This window comes from Phacochoerus africanus, chromosome X, assembly GCF_016906955.1.
Source record: "Phacochoerus africanus isolate WHEZ1 chromosome X, ROS_Pafr_v1, whole genome shotgun sequence".
Classification (NCBI taxonomy): domain Eukaryota; kingdom Metazoa; phylum Chordata; class Mammalia; order Artiodactyla; family Suidae; genus Phacochoerus; species Phacochoerus africanus.
In genome coordinates this window covers 39,462,543-39,485,758 of record NC_062560.1, presented here as the reverse complement: position 1 = coordinate 39,485,758, position 23,216 = coordinate 39,462,543, and the positions used below count along the sequence as shown (strand labels likewise).

Genomic DNA, 23,216 nt, shown 5'->3' with positions numbered 1-23,216 from the left:
GTTAACGATCCGGCGTTGCCATGAGCTGTGGTGTAGGTTGCAGACGTGGCTTGGATCCCACGTTGCTGTGGCTCTGGCGTAGGCCGGTGGCTACAGCTCCGATTCGACCCCTAGCCTGGGAACCTCCATATGCCGTGGGAGCGGCCCAAGAAATAGCAACAACAACAACAACAAAAAAAGACCAAAAAAAAATGTTTTTAGTAGTTTTTTTATGGAAAAGAAATTCAGGAGTTCCCACTGTGGCACAGAGGGTTAAGAATCTGCTGTGGCTCAAGTCGCCGAGGAGGTGCAGATTTGATCCCCGGCCTGGCACAGTGGATTAAGGATCCGGTGTTGTTGCAGCTGAGACTCAGATTCGATCCTTGGTCCGGGAACTTTCATATGCTATGGGGGAAAGAAAAGAAAACATCATATCATAGTGAAATCTCTCACATTTGGGCAAACTCTTGGATCTAGCAGTAAAAAGGGCTCTATTTCAGAAGGGTTAATTAAAAGGACAATAAAGCCTGCCTGTATCATCTAACTGGTTGTTTTTCTTCATGCTTGCTTTTTCTTTCTCAAGAATAGGCATTATGACTTGATTCTTACAAGGCTTAACTCCAAGGTCATTTGCCAACTGAAAAAGGCCTAGGGAACAATCACGTTAGGTCATCTGAGGCCAGTGTTTGAGTTTCTCAGAAAGAGCTGCCAATTGACCAGAAATCTGCTGCAGTGGCCTGTGTTGTTAGGCCACCGACAGTCTTTTTAGATTGAACTAGGAGGCCAAGCAAGTCTTAATTTCTTGGATTCAAAAATAAATCCCTGTAAGAGCAGTGTTCTAATGGGATTCAAACAGAAGTAACTCTGTACACAGGAAAAATCTAAAACCAGAGGGTTCCTTGGAGGTACTTTGCTTTCAGGATCCAACATGTTTTGCAGCCCTTTCAGGAAATCTTGAAATGGTTCAGATACACTGATTTTTCAATTTCCTCTTTACCATCAGAAGGAAACTTTCATAATGGGTTTAGAGTAGCATATTACTAGGCCAGCTGGGCCACTTCTTAAGATTTGAAAGGATATATATACCCTATCATGATTTTCTGAAACTTGATCTAAGCTAGCATTACACTGCTATACTATTAGGCTAAAGCTTTCCTGGGACATCTAACCCAGGGGCTTCCAGCAACATTCTTATTGGCCACTAAATGCAGTATACAGTCCATCGGATAGCCATTTCTGACTCTAATTACCCAGTGTAACCTGGGCCGTAGTATTTGTAGCAGCCCTGGACCTTTCTCCCGGAAAAATCTAAATCCCAAGGTGGAATTCCTGTTACTTTATTACCGTCACTAGATTTGTGGATTTGACACACTGTATTTTTTAGGTGAAAAACAAGTTTAAGATTTATAAAATTTAGATTTTACATGTTTTTTTAAACTTTTAGAGGGCACATAGTAGAAATTGTGAAGGATAAAGTACAAATAATGAAAGTATACCCTCCAAGTGAATGGAGTACATTATCTCCATGCAGATGGAAAGTCATCTGCATGACTAATCTTTGAGTGCGTCCTCAATTATTTTTCTTAATTGAATTGATTTTTAGAAATTTTACAGAATATAAATTTTAGGAAAAACAATTTTTAGTGCTAAGATAATAGGCATTTTTAATTCCCTAAAAGAAAAATGCCCTAAGTGACTTTAATTTCTTTTGGTAAATCATAATATCCCAATGATACCTAATCATTCTTAGATTTGTAAGACGGACAAGTTATATAAGTTCTTCCCAAAGTTTTTTGGTTTTTTTTTTCTTTTTATGGCCACACTTGTGGCATATGGAAGTTCCTGGGCCAGGGATCGATTGGGAGCAGCAGCTGAGGTCTGAGTCACAGCCACGGCAACACTGCATCCCAGCCATGTCTGCAACCTATGCCGCAGCTTGCGGCAATGTCTGATCCTTAGCCCACTGAGTGAGGCTAGGGATCAAACCCACGTCCTCACAGAAACAACATCGGGTCCTTAACCCATTGAGCCACCATGAGAACTCCCTTCCCAAAGTTTAATCATAGCTCCTTCAATATTTGAAAACGCGATTTCAAATTTTGTGGTGTGTTTCTTTCAAACTTAACATTTCCCATTACACAATCTTTTTTTTTTTTTTTTGTCTTTTTGCTATTTCTTTGGGCCGCTCCCGCGGCATATGGAGGTTCCCAGGCTAGGGGTCGAATCGGAGCTGTAGCCACTGGCCTACGCCAGAGCCACAGCAACGCAGGATCCGAGCCGCATCTGCAGCCTACACCACAGCTCACGGCAACGCCGGATCGTTAACCCACTGAGCAAGGCCAGGGACCGATCCCGCAACTTCATGGTTCCTAGTCGGATTCGTTAACCACTGCGCCATGACGGGAACTCCCCCATTACACAATCTTTAGACCACTGTTAAATGTGCTGCCCCCCTCCAAGCTTGGACGGTCATTTTTTCAATAGATTGAGCCTCTCTGTTGAATTTTACAACGCAGTTATTCTATTCTTTTTTTAAAAATTGAAATATAGTTGATTTAAAATATTAGTTTCAGGGAGTTCCTGTTGTGGCTCAGCAGGTTATGAACCCGACTAGTATCCAGGAGGGTGTGGGTTAAGGTTCCGGCATTCCCATGAGCTGTGGTGTAGGTCGCCGATGTGACTCAGATACCACATTGCTGTGGCAGTGTCATAGGCTGGCAGGTGCAGCTCCAATTCGACCCGTAGCCTGGGAACTTCATATGCCACAGGTACAGCTCTAAAAAGCAAAAAAAAAAAAATAGTTTCAAGTGTATAATAGCATCGTGATTAGATTTTTTAGAGATTATATTCTATTTATAGTTATTATAAAATATTTGCTATATTCTCTGTGCTGTACAATATAGACTTGTAGCTTATTTATTTTATACGTATTAGGTCATACCTCTTAATCCCCTTCCCCTATATTGTCTCTCACCTTTCCCTCTCCCCACTGGTAACTATTAGTTTGTTCTCTGTATCTGTGAGTCTGTTTCTTTTTTATTATATTCACTAGTTTGTTACATCTTTTAGATTCCAGTGATATCTTACAGTAACGGTTGTTCTCTCTCTGACCGATTTCACTTAGCATAATACCCTCCAAGTCCATCCATGTTGCTGCAAATGGCAGATTTTCACTCTGTTATGACTGAGTAGTGTTCCATTTTGTATTACACCACAGGTATGTATTCAGAAAAGGAATTGCTGGGTCATATGGTGGCTCTATTTTTAGTTTTCTGAGAACCCTCCATACCGCTTTCCACAGTGGTGGCACCTATTTACATTCCCACCAACAGTACGCATGAGTTCCCTTTTCTCCCCATCTTTGCCAGTGTTTATTTGTATTCTTTTTGATGATGGCCATTCTGACAGGTGTGAGGTGATATCTCATGGTAATTTTGATTTGCATTTCCCTGATGATTAGCAGTGACCTTTCCTTATGTCGCCATCTGTATTTCCTCTTTAGAAAATGTCTATTCAGTTCTACGCATTTTTTAATCAGGTTGTTTGGCTTCTGGTTTGTTTTTGGTTTTGTTTTTTGATATCGATTTGTATGAGCTGTTTATAAATGTTAGTTAGTAACCCCTTATCAGTCATATCATTTGCAAATATTTTCTCCCATTTAGTAGGTTGTCGTTTCATTTTGTAACTAGGTTATGTTTAATAACAGCAAGATCTTTGAAAGGGTATTTTCATATTTTGAACTTAGGGACAATGAGTTTATGTATAAACTTAAGCAGAAAAAATAGATTTTTTTAGATCTCAGAAGATTTATTTCTGATCTCTAGCTTTAGAAAACTGGCTCCAGTGCAGTAGTTGAATATCAGTTCCTTATATTTTAGAATTAAATTACCTTTCCCTAACATTCCTCTAGATTTCAAATGTATTTTTAAAAATACTGGAGTTCCCGTCGTGGTGCAATGGAGTTCCCGTCGTGGCACAGTGGTTAACGAATCCCACTAGGAACCATGAAGTTGCGGACTCGACCCCTGGCTTGCCCAGTGGGTTAAGGATCCAGTGTTGCCGTGAGCTGTGGTGTAGGTCGCAGATGTGGCTCAGATCCCGCGTTGCTGTGGCTGTGGTGTAGGCCAGTGGCTACAGCTCCAATTCAACCCCTAGCCTGGGAACCTCCATATTCCGTGAGTGCGGCCCTAGAAAAAGACAAAAAGACAAAAAAAAAATGCTGTTGAGGAGTTCCCATTGTGGTGCAGTGGAAACAAATTCGACTAGTATCCATGAGGATGTGGGTTCGATCCCTGGCCTCGCTCAGTGGGTCAAGAATCCGGCATTGCCGTGAGCTGTGGTATAGCTTGCAGATGCAGTTCAGATCCTATATTGCTGTAGCTGTGGCATAGGTGGGCAGCTACAGCTCCAATTCATCCCCTAGCCTGGGGACTTCCATATGCTGCAAGTGCATCCCTAAAAAGAAAAAAAAAAAATACTGTTGAATATCAATGGTTGATCTGCTGGGTTTGCTGAAAAGATGTACCATTGGAACTTTGTTCCTCATCACCCAATTTCTTCATGGAAACTATAAAAAAAGTTCTTAATACAATAGCCCATGTTTTCAGAGCAAATCATTTCAATTCCCATTGTTGTGCAGTATAAACTTGTAAACATTGTTATTATCTGTCTTATAGGATCACAGACACATTTCATTATATTCTTTGTAGCTAAATTTTTAACCCTTAATAACTTTAATTCTTTTCCAGCAGGGAGTTTCTTTGGTATCTTTCATTTAAGTGGTAGGATGGTGGTTGCTAATGAGCTTTTTGTCTCAAGCAACTCTACAAACCCATTCATTATTTGGCTCATTTCTATAGCCTAGTTGCAAAAGTTATAATCTTTCTCAACTAATGTACATTGGTGGTCTTTAGATTTAGTTGTCTCTGTGCTAGAAAGTTAGTGGAACACATAACCCAGTAATAGTAATTTTACAGGTCCTCCACCTGCCATTCCATTTTAAATGTTGATATTGCTAAAGGCTGCATATAAATCTTCTGAGGAATAGAAATCAGAAAAGTGTGAGATACCGGAGAGTATGGTTTAAAAAGAGAGAGAGAGGGGAGAAAAGGAAGGAGAAAGAAACTCGATTTAGTGTTTTGAACGTAAATAAAAAATGACATACTAAACAATTTTATCATCATTATGTTTCATCATTAAGTACAATCTCAGGAGAGTTAAATTTAATGTTACCACCAACTTTATTCTGCCTCATTTAAAACAACCCACCTCTAGTACAGAATACAGCCTCTTCATGGAACTGTGCTTTTATACCCCTTAAGACAGAAAGATGAAGTAGGTCCGTGGTAGCTGTATGGGGTCACATCTGACCCAGCAGCAGAAACTGGTGGCGAGCAGACTCGTCTCAGAGTGAGACAGCATGAAGCAGTGTGTTCCCCTTGCAGCTCTTCACATTTCCTCGTTTTGCCTTGGGTGTGTGTGTGGCGGGGTGTTTTAATAAAAAGCGCTGAACTTGAGTAGTTATAGTTTCATTAGAAAGAGAAAACAGTAATAGATCTTCAGAATAGATAGATTCTTATTTTCTCTCTAAGGATAATTTATTAACATTCTTCCCTCCCTCTGCCTCACCCTCTATACCACGGCTTTACAAATACACTTGAAATCTTCAGATGGCGGGAAAGCAAAGAGCAAATGGAAATATATTTTATCATTTCAATCCACCTTGAATTTGAGTTTCTAGAGCAAGTGTTGGCCACTACAACTGTCAGGCCACAGCCAGCCAGCCACCTGTTTTTGTAAATAAAGTTTTATTGGAACCCAGTCGTGCACATTCATTTATGGATTATTAATGGCTACCTTCACATACACAGCAGAGTGGAATGGTTGTGACAGAGTCCATATGGCCCACAAAGTCTGAAATATTTATCATCCGGCCAGGAAAGGATTAAGATTCTAACATTCTTTAACTGGGCAAGGCTTGTAGTTGATTGCCTAATATCTTTCAAATCATATTTAGTTACCTTTTTTCCCTTACACCTATAAATGGCATTCTCTACAGTCTTTCTCCAAATATTTGCTGAAGGTGTTTCCCTGGCACAAGACTTTGTGTTACCAAATATAAGCCGTGGAACTCGGGTAAAAGAGAAACGAGACCTATCTAGTCTGCTACTACTCTGGCTGTAGGACCCTGAGCACATCACTTCATGTCACTGAGCATCAGCTCTCTCCATCTTAACGTGGAGGAGTTGGGAGTTCCCATTGTGGCGCATCGGAAACGAATCCAACTAGGAACCATGAGGTTGCGGGTTCGATCCCTGGCCTCGTTCAGTGGGTTAAGGATCCGGCTGTGAGCTGTGGTGTAGGTCACAGACGTGGCTCAGATCCTTTGTGGCTGTGGCTGTGGTGTAGGCCAGCAGCTGTAGCTCCTATTTAGACCCCCAGCCTGGGAACCCCCATATGCCATGGGTGTGACCCTAAAAAGCAAAAATAAAGTAAAATGGAGGAGTCGAATCAGGGTGGTATCTTTTACCTTGAAAATTGTATCCCTGTTCAGTGGGCCAAGGATCCAGTGTTGCTGTGAGCTGTGGTGTAGGTCGCAACACAGCTGGGATCTGGTGTTGCTGAGGCTATGGCGTAGGCTGGCAGCTGCAGCTATGATTTGACCCCTAGTCTGAACTTCCATATGCCGCAAGTGTGGCCCTAAAAAGACGAAAAAAAAAATTTTTTTTTTAATTTTATGAAGCCAGACTTGAAACATACCAAAAAAGAGAATTAAATGTGGTCAAAATGTATTTCTTAGTTTTGAGGGAACGTTTCTAAATATGCAAGCAAGACAGAAGATAAGTGATATCTGGCTCCTAAAGAAATAAGCTAAAGTAAGTATTCCTCTTCTGTTTATTTTTCTATTCTGAATTAAAAAAAAAAAAACTATTTACAGTTCTTATGCACCAGTTAAATACTTTTTTTTTTTGAAGAATAAACATCTGCTTTGTACTCAGCCTCATGCTCAGTACTGTTACTAAATGTCAAAGGACTCAAGAGTCTGATCATGGAAAAGAGAAAGAACCACTTAAACAGCATGTTCTATATGTCCCTCAGGCTGCCAGTGTTTGGCAGGGAGAGGGGCAGCCAGATGTTGTCTCTGTCCTGGGTTGTTCCTATCTCATCAGTGTATCCTACAGCTGGCCTTGGCAATACCCACTCAGCTCCTGCCTTTGGATGTGACCCCACGGCCACTTCTGCATCCCCTTGCTCTGTGAAGACAATTTTCTGGGCCGGGGCTCCATCAAGATGGCTCCAGCCAGATTACATCCTGAGGCAGCTCCTTAGCTCATGGGAAACATACATGCTTGCTACAACATACACTGAGTGTGCGCTGCCCTACTGTTGGCCTCTCACCCTGCTGTCAGGGGCTGCCCCAGGCAGCCTCCCGCCAGGAAAGAGTCTCTTTTCACATGTCAAGCTGCTCCAAGAGCTCTCTCTCACACAGCACTCTTCTGGGTGCACAAGATGGGCCTTGGAAGTTGCTGCAACTCAGCAGGCATCCCTGCAGAGCTTGAGATAGTGAGCTGTCCTTGTTGGCACTTCTAGTTTGTGTACTTTTTTTGGAGCATCTCCCATCCTTGACTTTGCATGAGGGAGCAAGCAACTCCCTATCCTTTCCTCCCCAATGGGAAGGAGAAGAGAAGATCAAATGCTTGCTCTCCTCAGTCTTGCACTTCTACAGATTCCAAGCATCTTCCTCCATAGGCAAAACGGGGTGCTGGGGTGACTATGGAAGGACCGCTTTAGCTACCTTTCAGCAAGCCTTGGAGGGATGGTCCGGCAGCTTCCCAGCCGACTTGGTGGCGCTTACTTCCTATTGGCCTTGGCTCTGGGCTTCGGCTGAAAGTCCAAGACAACAGGCAAAGTCTCAAAATCACATCATTCTAAATATTATTTGTATAATAGAAGGGGGTTGGGCAGAAAAGGGTGATAAAGAAAGCTGCAGCCTGCCTTTGTTTTCAGAACTCAACCACCTCTCGCTTGCCCCCCAGACCTTGGCAAAACTCTACCTGAATTCAAACTTTGAGTCCTAAACAGCGTCTCACAGGCAGCTTACAATATCAAGAGGACCCATAAGAGTGAGAAGTTGAAAAGTTGTATACTTCTGACCACTGTTGAAGACAATTTAATGTTGCATTGCATGCAAACTTACAATTGTTTTTTTTTTTTTTGGCTTTTTGCCATTTCTTGGGCCGCTCCCGTGGCTTATGGAGGTTCCCAGGCTAGGGGTCCAATCGGAGCTGCAGCCACCAGCCTACGCCACAGCCACAGCCACAGCAACGCAGGATCCAAGCCGCATCTGTGACCTACACCACAGCTCACGGCAACACGGATCCTTAACCCACAGAGCAAGGCCAGGGATTGAACCCGCAACCTCATGGTTCCCAGTCGGATTCGTTAACCACTGCGCCATGACAGGAACTCCAAACTTAGAATTTTTAGTTTTAAGTTTTATTGAAGTATAGTTGATTTACAATGTTGTGTGATGACTTGCCATATTTCTCAGTTTATATTTGTTATGGGTATCCCTAAAATATCCTGAATCCCTAAGGCAAAGATGAAGTCACAGAAGTTGGGGGGCTGGGAAATGAAGGTTTGCCTGTCACGCATGCACATCCAGATAGTCCCCAGCTTGGGACTGTTCACTGAGATATTTCCTACTTGATAATGCTGGGAACCAAATTACTCTCAGATCCTCAAAGGGGTCAAAGTGGCATGTGTTTCCGGGCCTTTGGTTATACCTGTCTTTGGAATTTGTGAGTTCTTTGAGGATAGGAACTCTCATCTTTTTCCTTTCCATAACCCCAGTGAATAGAACCCCACTGCCTAGTACATGATAAATTCAGTAAATATTCGATGGGTAGATGGATCAACAAGAGGTCACTTCTTCCCGCTGATGGTAAAAGTAAGCTCCTTCCCTGTCCCTTCCTGCCTTAGTTCTTACTTACTGTTTTGATTAATGAGCAGGCAGTTGAAATTCACCATCTGTTCTTAGCCACAAGGATACCATCCATCCTATCCCGTGCCTGCCTTGACTGCTCAGGCCTGTGCTTTCCTGGGAGCTGGAGAGGCAGAGCCCAGTGTCCCCACCCCAGGCAGAAGGTCCCTTCATTTATTCCTTCCTACTACATTTGCTTTTGATATTAGTCTTCCTACCTCCCCCTCATCCCACCACTAGTTCCACTGAACTTAAGTTAATGTGTGATGAATTGGATTGGGCAAAACCAAGGGAGCAGAGGGAATTTTGGTCTGAGCACTTTACTTGGGGCCTTATCTGTATGCTACCTGTGAAGTTGTAAGACTGGAAGGTTGATTCTCACTTTACTACTCTCTGCCTCAGTTTCCTCCTCTGTAAATGGGAGTAGTAGAGGTATCAACCTTACAAGGTTCTCTGAAGTTAAATGAAGGGATACATCTATAAAATAAGAACTTTGAGGAGTTCCCGTTGTGGCTCAGTGGTTAGCAAATCCGACTAGGAACCATGAGGTTTCGGGTTCGATCCCTGACCTTGCTCAGTGGGTTAACAATCCGGCGTTGCTGTGAAGTGCGGTGTAGATCACAGACGAGGCTCAAATCCGGTGTTGCTGTGGTTGTGGTGTAGGCCAGCAGCTCCAGCTCCAGTTAGATCCCTAACCTGGGAACCTCCATATGCTGCGGGAGCGGCCCTTAAAAGACAAAAAGACAAAAAAAAAAAAAAAAAAAAAAACTTTAACTAGTAGTAGCATCTAGTAAGTGCTCAATAAAAGCAACACTTATCATTGTTGTTATTATTAGTATTACTACACCTACTCTCAAAAGTTAGTACTGGGCAGGAGTTCCCATTGTGGTTCAGCAGATTACAACCCAATTAGTATTCATGAGGATGCGGGTTCATTCCCTGGCCTCGCTTAGCGGGTTAACGATCCGACATTACCATGAGCTGTGGTGTAGGTCACATATGTGGCTCAGATCCTGCATTGCTGTGGCTGTGGTGTAGGCCAGCAACTGCAGCTCCGATTCAGCCCCTAGCCTGGGAACTTCCATATGCCGCAGGTGCAGCCCTCAAAAAAAAAAAAAAAAAAAAAGGTACTGGACGTAAGATTTAGAAATATCTAAGGAGTTTACAAAAGAACAGGTTTCTGGGCCCCTTTTTCAAATTCTGATTCAGTCTATCTGCAGTGGGGCCCAGAATCTGTATATTTAAGAAACTACTCCAGTTGCTTCTGCTACAGGTCCTCAAGAAACCACACTGTTTTAAGACCTAGGAAACTGTACTTAGCATCATAAGACCAAGCCAGAAATAAAAGTATTCAGTGATAGAGTAAAGGCAATTCTGAGAGCTGAGGAGTTTTTTATTCCTTTGTGAGTTAAAACTAATGTACATTTGTTAAATATGTAAAGAGAAACTAATCCTAATCCCAGTTGAAAATTTTGAAAGTAGTGTCCTTGGTCGGAAAAAAAAAGTCCGGGGTAAGATGAGGCCTTATAAATGATGGTGCCATCAACTTGTAAAGCCTCAAATTAAATTTCTTTTTTTTGTTCAAACAGCCTCCAGGAGTTTTAAAAATCTTTTTATTTTACTTTGATTATTAATACTATGACATGTCAGGTGATGGCTGTATTTTTAAAGTGTTAAGGAGTTCCCGTCATGGCTCAGTGGTTAACAAATCCAACTAGGAACCATGAGGTTGCAGGTTCGATCCCTGGCCTTGCTCAGTGGGTTAACCATCTGGCATTGCCATGAGCTGTGGTGTAGGCTGCAGACACGGCTCGGATCCCGCGTTGCTGTGGCTCTGGCATAGGCTGGTGGCTACAGCTCCGATTCGACCCCTAGCCTGGGAACCTCCATATGCCGCGGGAGCGGCCCAAGAAATGGCAAAAAGACAAAAAATAAAATAAAGTGTTAGCTATTTTAAATATTTTTTTAAAGTTAAGATTCCATACTTTGGGGATATTGGGGTTTTTTTCTTCTATTTTTATTGCATTCGTACAGTATTTCACTTTATCTCTATAGATGAGTCTAGGAACCTACACTACATGTAACATTATTTCTGTGAGAAAAAAATATATTCCTTAGTTCCAAATTTCTATGGAAAAATATATTCTCTAGTTCAAATTTCAAAATTCACAATCCTTGGAGACAGAAATCATTCAGAGAATGGAAAGTGCCCACATATATTCTACAGGATTTGGACAAACTTTTATAAACCAGCCGCATATCGCTAGTTCCCTAAATCTTAACATAAATATTTTAAATAGAGCAGTACTTTACTAGGCTACTACACTATTTATTTAACCTCTAATTTAGTAGTACTTTCTGAATGCTGCCATTTTAAATGGTCACTGTTCTATCTTCACATTGCTATCATTAGGCTTTCTTTATCTATCTGCTGCCTATCAGTCATTAGGAATTTTTATGTATGGTGTGGCCCAAATATTTTCAAGTCATAAAGCTTTTTTATCTTGCATCAGTATAAACAAATCTAACCGTAATCCAAAGAATATTTTTGGTATTTGACTTCTCCACTAGCACTGGTATGCATAGTAGGGGAGAAGAAAAGAGCAAAAGCACAACCAACCCACCCAAAAAACCCACCTATTTTAGAGAAGTTCGGAAACAGAAGTGGCAGACTAGCCAAGCTTATTTTAAACTTTTCACTTTTCAAAGCAGACTCTTGAAGGAGATGTTTCTTCTGAGGTAGAAATTAACATTTTAATTGCATTTCTACACTACAGAGATTTTTCTTTAAAGAATTCATTTTCAGAGTTCCTGTCATGGCTCAGCAGAAACGAATCTGACTAGTTAGTACCCATGAGGATGCAGGTTCAGTCCCTGGCCTCACCCATTGGGTTAAGGATCTGGCGTTGAGCTGTGGTGTAGGTTATAGACACAGCTCGGATCTGGCAATGCTGTGGCTGTGGCGTGGCCAGCGGCTACAGCTCTGATTAGACCCCTAGCCTGGGAACCTCCACATGCCACGGGAGTGGCCCTAGAAAAGGCAAAAAGGAAAAAAAAAAAAAATATATATATATATATATATTTAGATTCTTTTTGGCAGCTTCTTATACTGAATTTGCAAGTTAAAAAGGAAAAAGATTTCTGTCCCTGATTTCTTGCTAAAGGATGCCAGCACTGATACTGTTAATGAACAGCCCTAGTAAAACAAGTATAAACCTTTTGTGAGAACATTCCTTCGTAGAAGAAGTTGGGTTTGCCCTTTCCCAAGATTTAGATTTCTATAAAAATTCCTTCAGATGTATCTTGGCTAGAAAGCATTCTTTCATTTTACTCTGTATTCATCTTATTAAATGTTGCTTCTATCAGAGGGGAAAATGCTGTGGTTACTGAAATATTGATGATTTTTTAAAAGATATGCATAGTACTCATGTCCTGGCAAGTTTCATTGACTGAATAAGAGATTATGAATATGAAGATCCCATTAAAATCATCAGCCTGCCTTTTTAAGAGGAAAGTATTGTTTAGCAAGATAATAAATATGAATCTCCGGATTTTAGAAAAGAATATGAATGTTGATTGGATTTTTCTCCTTTGCTTTTAGCTGTATGACAAAATTAACACAAAGTCTTCACCGCAAATCAGGAATCCACCAAGTGATGCAGTACAGAGAGCCAAAGAGGTAAGTGATATATTCTGTAAATGTATCTGGGTGTCATACTTGCTTCCTTTAATAAAACATTTCTGCTGCACAGTAAGAGGCAGTTTCCCTGGAGTCACAGCTATACCATTATACTCACATTTAGCATTTCTAACTTTATCATTGAGTATTTACATAAAAGAAAAAAAAATCTCAGCAGCAACATTGCCTAGATTTCTAACTCTTCCTGCTAAGTAAGCTTGAATACGTTAACATCAATTTTACGTCTTTTTTCTTAAAAGAAAAAAAAAGGAAAAGTTACTTTACTGCACTTGGTGGAAATAGACATGCTATGAAAATTTGGGTTGCTTTTTTACGGTGGTAATGTTTGAAAGTTAATAACATATTTATAGCAACTAAGTTCAGAGAGCAGTTATTTTTATAAATTGCTGCTTAGTGTACATCTCTCACAAACATTTAACTTTTTTTATTATAGAAAAATGACATTGCAGAAAGTTTGGGAAATAAAATCATCTATAATCCCATCACCTTAACACAGTAATTTTCATTTTTGCATATCCTTTTCTGTCCATTTGCATATAAAGTATGTAGTTATAATCAAAATGTATCTTTCTTTTAACTTAACATACTATAATAAACATTTTTCTGTGTTTCTCCTTGGTCTTTGTAGATAAGTTCTGATGATGGCATAATTTTTCTTTGCTATTACTAAATTATAATGAATTAGACAGCTGGTGTTTTGGGTTTGTTGTTTTGTTTTTTCACTTTGATGTCATAGAAGTCTTTATACAAATAAACATTTCCCTTTGAAAAAATTATTTCCTATAAAGTGAAATTACTAAGTAAAAGCGTATGAGAGACATAATTCCAGATTTTAACCACAAGACCTGTACTGGAAAATATATATTCACTGAGAACCAAGACTTAGGTTGTAGTGGCCCCTAGGGCTGCCCACATGGTCAGGGCACCAGCCGGGAGAGGTTCTCTCAGAATTAGGAGACTACACCTTGGTGTTTAAAATCATAGGCTGTGAGAATATCAGAGGACCAGAGAGAGTATATTGTTTCATCCTTTGTTTCACTGGTAGAGAAACTCAAAGCATAAAATACACCAAAGGAGAACTGGCTTACCATCATTAAACAATGTGAATTAACTGCGTAACCAGCACTTGTTAAGTGTGCATTTAGATAAGAAAGAAACCTTGTAGTTTTTATTTGTTCTCTTTGGAGGTGGTTGAGTAGCACTAGCTTAGATCTAAGCCTTAAGTGAAGTGACCTCAAAACATTCCTTCCTGCCCCAATATGTGTAACTGGGTCACCATGCTGTACAGTAGAAAATTGACAGAACACTGTAAACCAGCTATAGTGAAAAAATTTTAAACATTATAAAAAAATTAAAACCTAGATTTAAGGAAAAAAAAAAAAGATTCTTAAGGAAAGGCGAGAGCTTCCTCCTGGATACATGACTTGCGTGTCCCGGACATCCCATCCTGCTGAAGCAATCCTTGATTGGCTTAAATTTTAGAATTGAGTTCAAGGTGTATAACCACTTTGAGTCCAACTATGTACAGTTAGAACTGCTGTAGTATGTTTACTCTGAAAAAGAACAGAGGCCTTCCCCTGAGCTTACTTGTGTCACATAATCAGATTTTAAATGCGTAAACTCCATCCTGGTAGTAAGGGATAACTTTGGAAGAACAGTTTCATTTGAAAACAGCCATTTCAACCTGTACAGAGAACATGTTAACAACTAAGTGCCGAAGAAGATGTGAGTGGAAAGAGAAGAGGTTTTGGTTGTGTGTCTTTTTTTTTTTTTTTTTAATTATTCTCTTGGATTCCCTGGCAATTAATCCTAGGAACCCTTGCTGAGACATGGTTTTCTCTATGTGAGGAGATGGCTGTACAGTGATTCTGTCAGGCTACAAGGAAAATTACTTGTTCCTCTTCTTTAAATTGTTTTTACTTGAGCCTTTGTCATTTTGATCTTTCCGAAATGAATTGACAGTTTTGTTAATTTAAAAGAAAGCTGTCAGAGTTCCCATCGTGGCTCATTGGTTAACGAATCTGACTAGGAACCATGAGGTTACGGGTTTGATCCCTGGCCTTGCTCAGTGGCTTAAGGATCCGGCGTTGCCGTGAGCTGTGGTGTAGGTCGCAGATGCAGCTTGGATCCCTCATTGCTGTGGCTGTGGTGTAGGCCGGCGGCTACAGCTCTGATTCGACCCCTAGCCTGGGAGCCTCCATATGCCATGGGAGTGGCCCTAGAAAAGGCAAAAAGACCAAAAAAAATTAATTAATTAATTAATTTTTAAAAATAAAAGAAACCTGTCATTAACTTTTATTATAGATTCATCTTGATGGTGAGTTTGGAAGATTTGTGGAGATATTTTCCCATTAAGTTTATTCAGTTACTTATGCCTGTAATAAATAGGTATTACAGACATTTTATTTTGCATTTTTCAATAATCTTTTGGGTTATAGTTGGATAACGAAGGCAGAGACTATTACAACAATTTGTTTTATTTTTTTATCACCACCAGTGTAGTTCGTTTATGTATTAACAGCCTTTGAATAAAATGATGATTTTTTTCCCGAAACAATTGTTTTGCCTGCCATAAAAATCCATTCATAATTTTTAATTTAAAAGAATTCCATATTTTCTAAATCTAGCATCTTGTTTATACTATTATATATCTTGCTTATTTTTTAGGTATTGGAAGAAATTTCATGTTACCCTGAGAATAACGATGCAAAGGAACTAAAGCGTATTTTAACACAACCTCATTTCATGGTAAGTAACAATTAAACTTCCATAGAAATAAAACCTCACTTTCAAAAAGGTTTGTACTGATCATTATGAAATACAGCCATCTTCATCAAATGCGTTTTTAGCCATACAATATCAGACTGTTAAGATTACAGTATCAGAACAAACCCAGATACATTAAAATTCTGTTGTTGTTTACTTTGTGTCACAGTTGTAAAGATGCTGTTTGCAAGGTGGCTCTTCAAGGACTGTGTCATCATCAGGCAAGAGATTTTCTTCTTGATAGGACAGTCCTTAAGTCACTGAAACTGTTTGTTACTTAAACCATAGAAAGCTCCAACTGGAGAAAGTTTTCACTAATAATTCTCTGAACGTTCTCTGAACGTTGGAAGAATTACATCTCCTTTCAGTGCAACCCGACACTTTCTTCATTCATTTCTACGGTATGGAAATGGGGGTACCACCTGTATTCAGCCAATTATTATAAAGCTAGGTGGAACTCAAAGTTAGATGAGATGGCTTTCTGTAGCAGAAGTTCCATAGTTCTCTACTTAACTGCAGTTCAAAAGCACAATTACAAGCGGACATTTTCTAATCATTAGCCACATCAGTACATGTGGAATATACATGGCAAGTGGGAAATTCAGGTGACTGCCCTTTGGGAGAAAATCTGACTTAAGATCTATGTTCTTATGACTACTATTGAGGTAATATTTTTTAAAGAACTGTAACAGTATAATAGGTATATCAGATCAGTTTCCTATGAGTTTTGACATACATAGTATTTCATGATACATTTTTTTAAACTTTAACCCAGTCACTGAAATATTTTTTCCTTAAAGTGCCTACCTAGAAAGAAGGCCTTGACCGTATTTACTCTAACTCTCTACCTAAGCATTAAAGGCTGAATTCAGGTATAATCCTTGAGAATATTTAACTTGATTCCATATGCTAGCAGCATCCTTCAGTGAGTTATAGTGGGAAATAAGGAGTTTTTTGCCTGTGGGTGAGCATATTTTTAGAACTTAGGTATGTAAGCACAGGATTCGGCTCAAATCCCACCTCTCCTGTCAAAATCTCTCCTAACATCTCTCAAATCCGCATTGACCATTCGCTTCTTTCACTCTTTCTGCACTTGTTCATATTCACCTGCATGCCATTCTACTACCTGCCGGCCTGCCAGAGCAGGTTCCTTCACCAGTGAATGGGCATAGCTCAGCTCAGCTTTATTATTCTCACTGAACCTATGATCTCATTTAATCGTTGTCACTATCTCTGTTTCACAGACCAGGAAAATGAAGAAACTATATGTCTTAGTAGTATTGTCAGATTTGAGAAATCTCAAGTATCTGGAGTTAATTACCCTTAATTTTATTCATATTTGATGACCACATTTCCCCAGATTATAAGTCACTCCCCTGTAGACAATCATGTCTTACAGAGGATAAAATCACTTAAAGCTGTGGATTCAAATGGACCTGGGATTGAACTCCAGCCATGCTGCCCTAACTCTGTGACTGCTGACTCTTCTAGCCAACCTCATGGAGTTGAAGAATTAAGTAGATGATACATCAACTGTGCTTTAGCAAAGTGCCTAATGTATGCTTGATGCCTAATCCATATTAGCTAATGAATATTATTAGTTACTCCGTAGTGTCTGTCATGTGTAGGATACATAGTAAGTTCTCAGTAAAACATTGAATACATTACGAATTTGCCCATCTGCAAGTAGATTAGCCTCACTTCAGCTGACTGTTCTGTGCAGTTTGTTTTCCATAGATAGAGACCTGTATATTTTGGACAGACCTGTCTGTCTATAAGACAGAAGTAATCTCAGCTCAATTCCAAAAATAACGTAGGACCATTTGAGATCAGTACATCTTTCAGATTTGAAGTAAGCTAAATAAAGATCTTAATGTATACTCAAATAAAGTCCTGTTTTTTTTTTTTTAGGCTCTAGCTTTTTCCAAACCATTAAAGCTTAGAAAGCCCCATGTCTCACAACTTACCTACCTTTGAAGCCTTGGTTTATTTTGCTTTTCTGACATCAGAGAGAAATTAATATGTGCATTGCTATTTATTATTAAACATTTTCAGAAATAATAAATAGTTTTTGTAATTTCTGAACACCCACCTAGGAGCTTAAAAGAAGCTGAATGAATTTTCATTCATTCATCAAATATGTAAATACCTACTATATGCCAGGTTCCATGCTGGACACTAAGGATAGTGGTGAATAGGACAAATAAGCTTCCATTCTAGGTGGTGCCTGGATAAATGAACTAGAGACAGACAGTGACCAAGTAAACAAACAAAGTAACTTCATAGAGTAATAATAACTATGAAAAAAAGAAAAACTGAGGGCTACTGGATAATCAGGAGAAAACCCCTCTGAAGAGTTACCCACAGGGGCTGAGACTTGCTACATGAAAGAACCCAGCCTTCTGAATGCCCATCCATGGGGAAGAGCAAATGCCAAGGCCCAGAGGACGAGAGGAGTTTTGTAGGATCAGTGCAGAAGTAAGGTCATTGTGGTGGCTAGGATATAATAAACAAGGGAGAGGGTGGTTCCAGAAATGCTAGGAGAGGGTGGCAGAGGCCAGATAACATAGGGCCCTCCAGGCCATGGTACGGAGTCTGGATTTCCTCCTCATTGCAATAGGATGACACTGAGTGATTGCAAGCAGGAAAATATGGTTACACTTGTGCTTTAGAGATTGCTGGGGCTGTTGTGTAGACAGTGGACTATAGTAGGGGAAAGAGTTAAGGGAGGGAGACCAATTAGGAGGCCAGGAGAAGGACAGAAGGACAAAGGCTGGTGACGAATGAGCACATTGGGATTCTGCACTAGAGATGGTTGGACATATGACAGGACTTGCTGATGGCTGGGATGTGAGGTGATGTGATCAACTCCATTTTGACAGTTCAGAGAGAAAACTGCACCCTAGAAAGGCAAAGAGGCTAGGTCATCCACCTAGTAAGGGGCCTCTAGGTTCACAACCCAGATCTTGTTGGCTCCAAAGCCCATACTCTTAAAAGCAGGTTGACTCATTATGAGGATCAATTTTCCTATAAGCTTAACTTGAACTCATTGGTCATTCCTGAATAAGCATGCGATTGGATAATGTACCATGTGGGAAATATAATTCTGAGCTAAATACTATGTTAAATAAATTTTTAAATGCTAGAGCTTTCTATCTTACAAACATTGTAAGATCATGGTTTCCAGTCTTAGTGTTTTTAAAGAAATATTAATAGCTAAAGGGAAATATTTTAATGCTTAAAATGTCAGACAAAAAAAAAAAAAAAGGAGTTCCCGTCGTGGCGCAGTGGTTAACGAATCCGACTAGGAACCATGAGGTTGCGGGTTCGGTCCCTGCCCTTGCTCAGTGGGTTAAGGATCCGGCGTTGCCGTGAGCTGTGGTGTAGGTTGCAGACGCGGCTCGGATCCTGCGTTGCTGTGGCTCTGGCGTAGGCCGGTGGCTACAGCTCTGATTTGACCCCTAGCCTGGGAACCTCCATATGCCGCGGGAGCGGCCCAAAGAAATAGCAAAAAGACCAAAAAAAAAAAAAAAAAGTTTTTCATTATACCAAAATTTGGGAGTTATTCTTAGCATATTTATAATTTCTTATTTTTGCAATTATCTGTCTTTACTTTCTAATGATTAAAACATGAGGATTTAATATTGGGTTACCTTATACTTAAAAATACAGATGTTTATAAATATTTATAGTAAGTAAAAGAAGAGTTAAAAAAAAAAACTGTAGATTGAGGTGTTCCTGTTGTGGCTCAGCAGAAACAAACCCAGCTAGTATCCATGAGGATGGGGGTTCAATCCCTGGCCTTGCTCAGTGGGTTAAAGGACCCAGCATCGCTGTGGCTCTGGTGTAGGCTGGCAGCTGTATCTCCAATTTGACTGCTAGCCTGGGAACCTCCATATGCCGCAAGTGTGGCCCTAAAAAGCAAAAGAAAAAAAAAGTGTAGATTGAAATCGTTTTTTAAAATCTGTACTCCAGACGTCATGATAAAAAAAATATTATCACACTACCCTTTTTTCATTTATTCCATTTGAAAGACTTATTTTTGAAAAAGAACAGATCCTTTGCTTATGCACTTAAAAATATAAAACATTAAGGATAAATAAAATATCAATAGAATAGAATGTCAGTGCTTGAATTTTTTCCTTTAAAAAAGAATATCTAGAACAGAAAAATTTTTAAAGCAAATTTGTGTCCTACTTTTCCCAAAAAAAAAAAAACCCCAAAAAACAAGACAGTTAAAATCACCTTAGGTTGGAGTTTGCCATCATGGCTCAGTGGAAACGAAACTGACTAGCATCCATGAGGATGCAGGTTCAATCCCTGGCCTTGCTCAGTGGGTTAGGGATCCAGCATTGCCATGAGCTGTGGTGTAGTTCACAGACGTGGCTCTGATCCGGAGTTGCTGTGGCTGTGGTGTAGGCCAGCAGCTGTAGCTCCGATTTGACCCCTAGCCTGGGAACCTCCATGTGCCGTAGGGTGCAGCCCTAAAAAAGATATTTTTTTTTTAAAGACAGAAAAATAAAATAAATCACCTTAGATTGATATGAAAGTTTCATGATTAAGTGGTAAACTTTATGATTTGTAATTAAGCCAGAGAAACTGCTTTCAAATCTAAAATTCATATTTTTTCTGTAGATTTTAAATGAATTTTTCCACTTTAGTCTGAAGTTGTTAATTGTCTTGTCCATGTCCTTATTATATTACAAAAAGTGAAAGTGTTTCTTTCCTATTACATGATTTTTCTTAGGTAATTAAAAATTATAGCTATTTCAGCTTAGTAACAATTGCTCAATCATACCTCATAACATAATTGAAAAATATTCAGGAGTTCCCATTGTGCCTCAACAGAAACGAATCTGACTAGCATCCATGAGGACGCAGGTTTAATCTCTGGCCTTGATCAGTAGGTTAAGGATCCGGCGTTGCCAGGAGCTGTGGTGTAGGTCGAAGACACAGCTCAGATCTGGCATTGCTGTGGCTGTGGTGTAGGCTGGCCGCTACAGCTCCAATTCGACCGCTAGCCTGGGAACCTCCATATGCTGCCAGTGTGGCCCTAAAAAGACAAGAAGAAAGAAAAATATTCAAACTCTTATTCCCTATTTTTTTAATTTGGCATACTCTTTTCGAACAATCTGAAAGTGACCCCTTTTTCTCTGTTTGCGTATGTATTAGATTAAGTTTCATTTTGTGGTAGTAATCTTCTACAGTGGCAAATAGCAGTTAATATCAAATATGACCTCATTTGATGACATAATTTAAGGATTTTTCTCTTAAAATTCAATTTTGGTATTATTTTTGTGCCTGCAGGCTTATCCTTCCTTATAAGTAATACATTAAATATAAATGTTTGCTTATATAATTTAAAAGGATGGATAGAAATCATTTGCAAAAAGCACTATAAGCACTTTCTCCAACCCGTGTAACTGGCATTATCCTGATGAAGTGTGGTTCTCTGTGCCTGGCTATATATCCTCCAGTCATACAAAGCATGTTTTTTAAAATCCACTGTTTATAGAAGATACCTCTGTAATTAATACAATGAACCTAATTTTAGCAGACGAAGTTTTTCTGTCTGTCTATTACTGATTTTTGCTTTCTGCCCTCAATCGTAGTCTCTTAAGTGGCTACAGTTAAGCTGGCGGGGGGGGGGGGGGGATTTCCCCTCCTAGCACAACTGCTACACTTTCGGGTACTAGGGCAGGGTGTAGTCAGGAAGCCAAGGTCCCCAGGGCCATTGTGGAGCCCTGCTTTCAAGCCACACTGTTTAGTGTCCCTCACTCAGACCTCAGTTTAGACCAGCCCTCTGAGATCTTGGAAATATCTGCCATTTCCATTGGAAATTCAAATGCAGGAGTTCCCATCATGGCTCAGTGGAAACAAATGACTAGCATCCATGAGGATGCAGGTTCAATCCCTGGACTTGCTCAGTGGGTCAAGGATCTGGCATTGCCATGAGCTGTGGGGTAGGTCGCAGACATGGCTCTGATTCTGCATTGCTGTGGCTGACAGATACAGGTCCTATTCAACCCCTGGCCCGGGAACTTCCATATGCTGAGGATGTGGCCCTAAAAAGACAAAAAGAAAAAAGAAAGAAATTCAATGCATATATTGCTCCACACATATGCTCTGTTGATAACAAATCAACATCATCTTCTTTATGATTTTCCTGCATTGTTACCTTATTTTTGCCTCGTATGCATACCTTTAAAGTGAAAATAGCCAAGTCATGACTTTGGTAAATCTTTTAATTAAATAACTTGAGATACTAAAGGTTTTACTTTTAAGCTAATTTTCATTATGTTTCATTATATTTAGATATTTCATTACCACACTGATCACAGACTAAAACAGAACTGAATTTATAGTTAGCACACAAGGAAATATAATCTGTGTAAAGCACCAGACATACTGATACTCATCTGTAAAATTCTCTTGGAAGTAGAAGAGTTCAAATATTCATTCTTATTAAAAACTTTCTTATAATGGCAGAAAAGACACAGTAAGTGCAAGAATAGCCTTTTTTAGGGAAAAAGGGGATATTTGTTAACCCAGTTTCATACCAAGATGACATCTAGAGATATCAATACAAAGAAATCACTTTTCATTAATGGGCTTTGCAAAAAGAAGTCATAATAATTATCAACTTATTTTTAATTTAGGTAAGTGCTCCAAAAAGTAGAAATGAACAAAAACATTAAATAGGTTTAGATTTTGAGTTTCATATCATGTGGTATTTGGGAAATTACATTTCTTCGGGTACATTTGTGTGTTTTTTTTTTTACTAAGTTGTATTTATAAATTATCCTTTGTGTTATATAAGAGAGTTATTGTTAATACTGTTGATGAAAGATATTCACTCAGTATACCAATTTACACTTTTTAAAAAAAAAATCACTTCTAAGTCCCAGCACAAATTTGCCAGCTCTATGTATAGATGATTTTTTCTGCTAGATTATTTGAAATTGCATTATGTCAGTCTTTATTTGAACAAGTTATTTTGGGCACTTTTTCATAGCACCAGACAGCACCTCTTGCTCAGATAATCAACAAACACATCCATTCATTGATTCACTCATCCATTCTTTCATTTAAAAAAAAAATCCAGAGTTCCTATTGTGGCTCAGCAGAAACAAATCTGACTAGCATCCATGAGGACGCAGGTTCGATCCCTGGCCCCACTCAGTGGGTTAAGGATCCGGCATTGCCGTGATCTGTGGTGTAGGTCTCAGATGCAGCTCGGATCCCATGTTGCTATGGCTGTGGTGTAGGCCAACAGCTATAGCTCTGATTCGACCCCTAGCCTGGGAACCTCCATATGACACAGGTACTGCCTAAAAACACAAACAAACAAAAAAATCCATCTATCACAATTATTTGTCACAACGTAATTATGGTATGGCTATATCTAGGTATAATGTGCTTTGAGCTCTCCTTAGATTAGCGATACCTTTGTGAAACAAAGAATAATTTTATATATTTTTTTATATAATACATTTCTGCCAGAATAGTACTATTATTAATATTTTATTTCCTTTGTAAAATATCAGGCCTTACTTCAGACTCACGATGTAGTGGCACATGAAGTTTACAGTGATGAAGCGTTGAGGGTCACACCTCCTCCTACTTCTCCCTATTTAAATGGTGATTCTCCAGAAAGTGCTAATGGGGACATGGATATGGAGAATGTGACCAGAGTTCGCCTGGTCCAGTTCCAAAAGAACACAGATGAACCAATGGTAAGTAGGAAAAGAAAGTTTTCTGTACTCTTATGAAATCCCAGCATGAGTT

At 39.6% G+C, this 23,216-nt stretch overlaps 1 protein-coding gene across 9 annotated transcripts in view; it reads left to right on the top strand.

Moving 5' to 3' along the window:
• CASK (calcium/calmodulin dependent serine protein kinase) overlaps positions 1-23,216 on the top strand; it is a 372,729-nt gene that overhangs the window by 294,040 nt on the left and 55,473 nt on the right. For all 9 annotated transcript variants that reach the window (XM_047765523.1, XM_047765520.1, XM_047765525.1 and 6 more), the window contains exons 12-14: positions 12,564-12,641; positions 15,330-15,410; positions 22,976-23,164. In XM_047765523.1, coding sequence (XP_047621479.1) covers positions 12,564-12,641; positions 15,330-15,410; positions 22,976-23,164 — 348 coding nt within the window. The remainder of the gene's footprint in view (positions 1-12,563; positions 12,642-15,329; positions 15,411-22,975; positions 23,165-23,216) is intronic.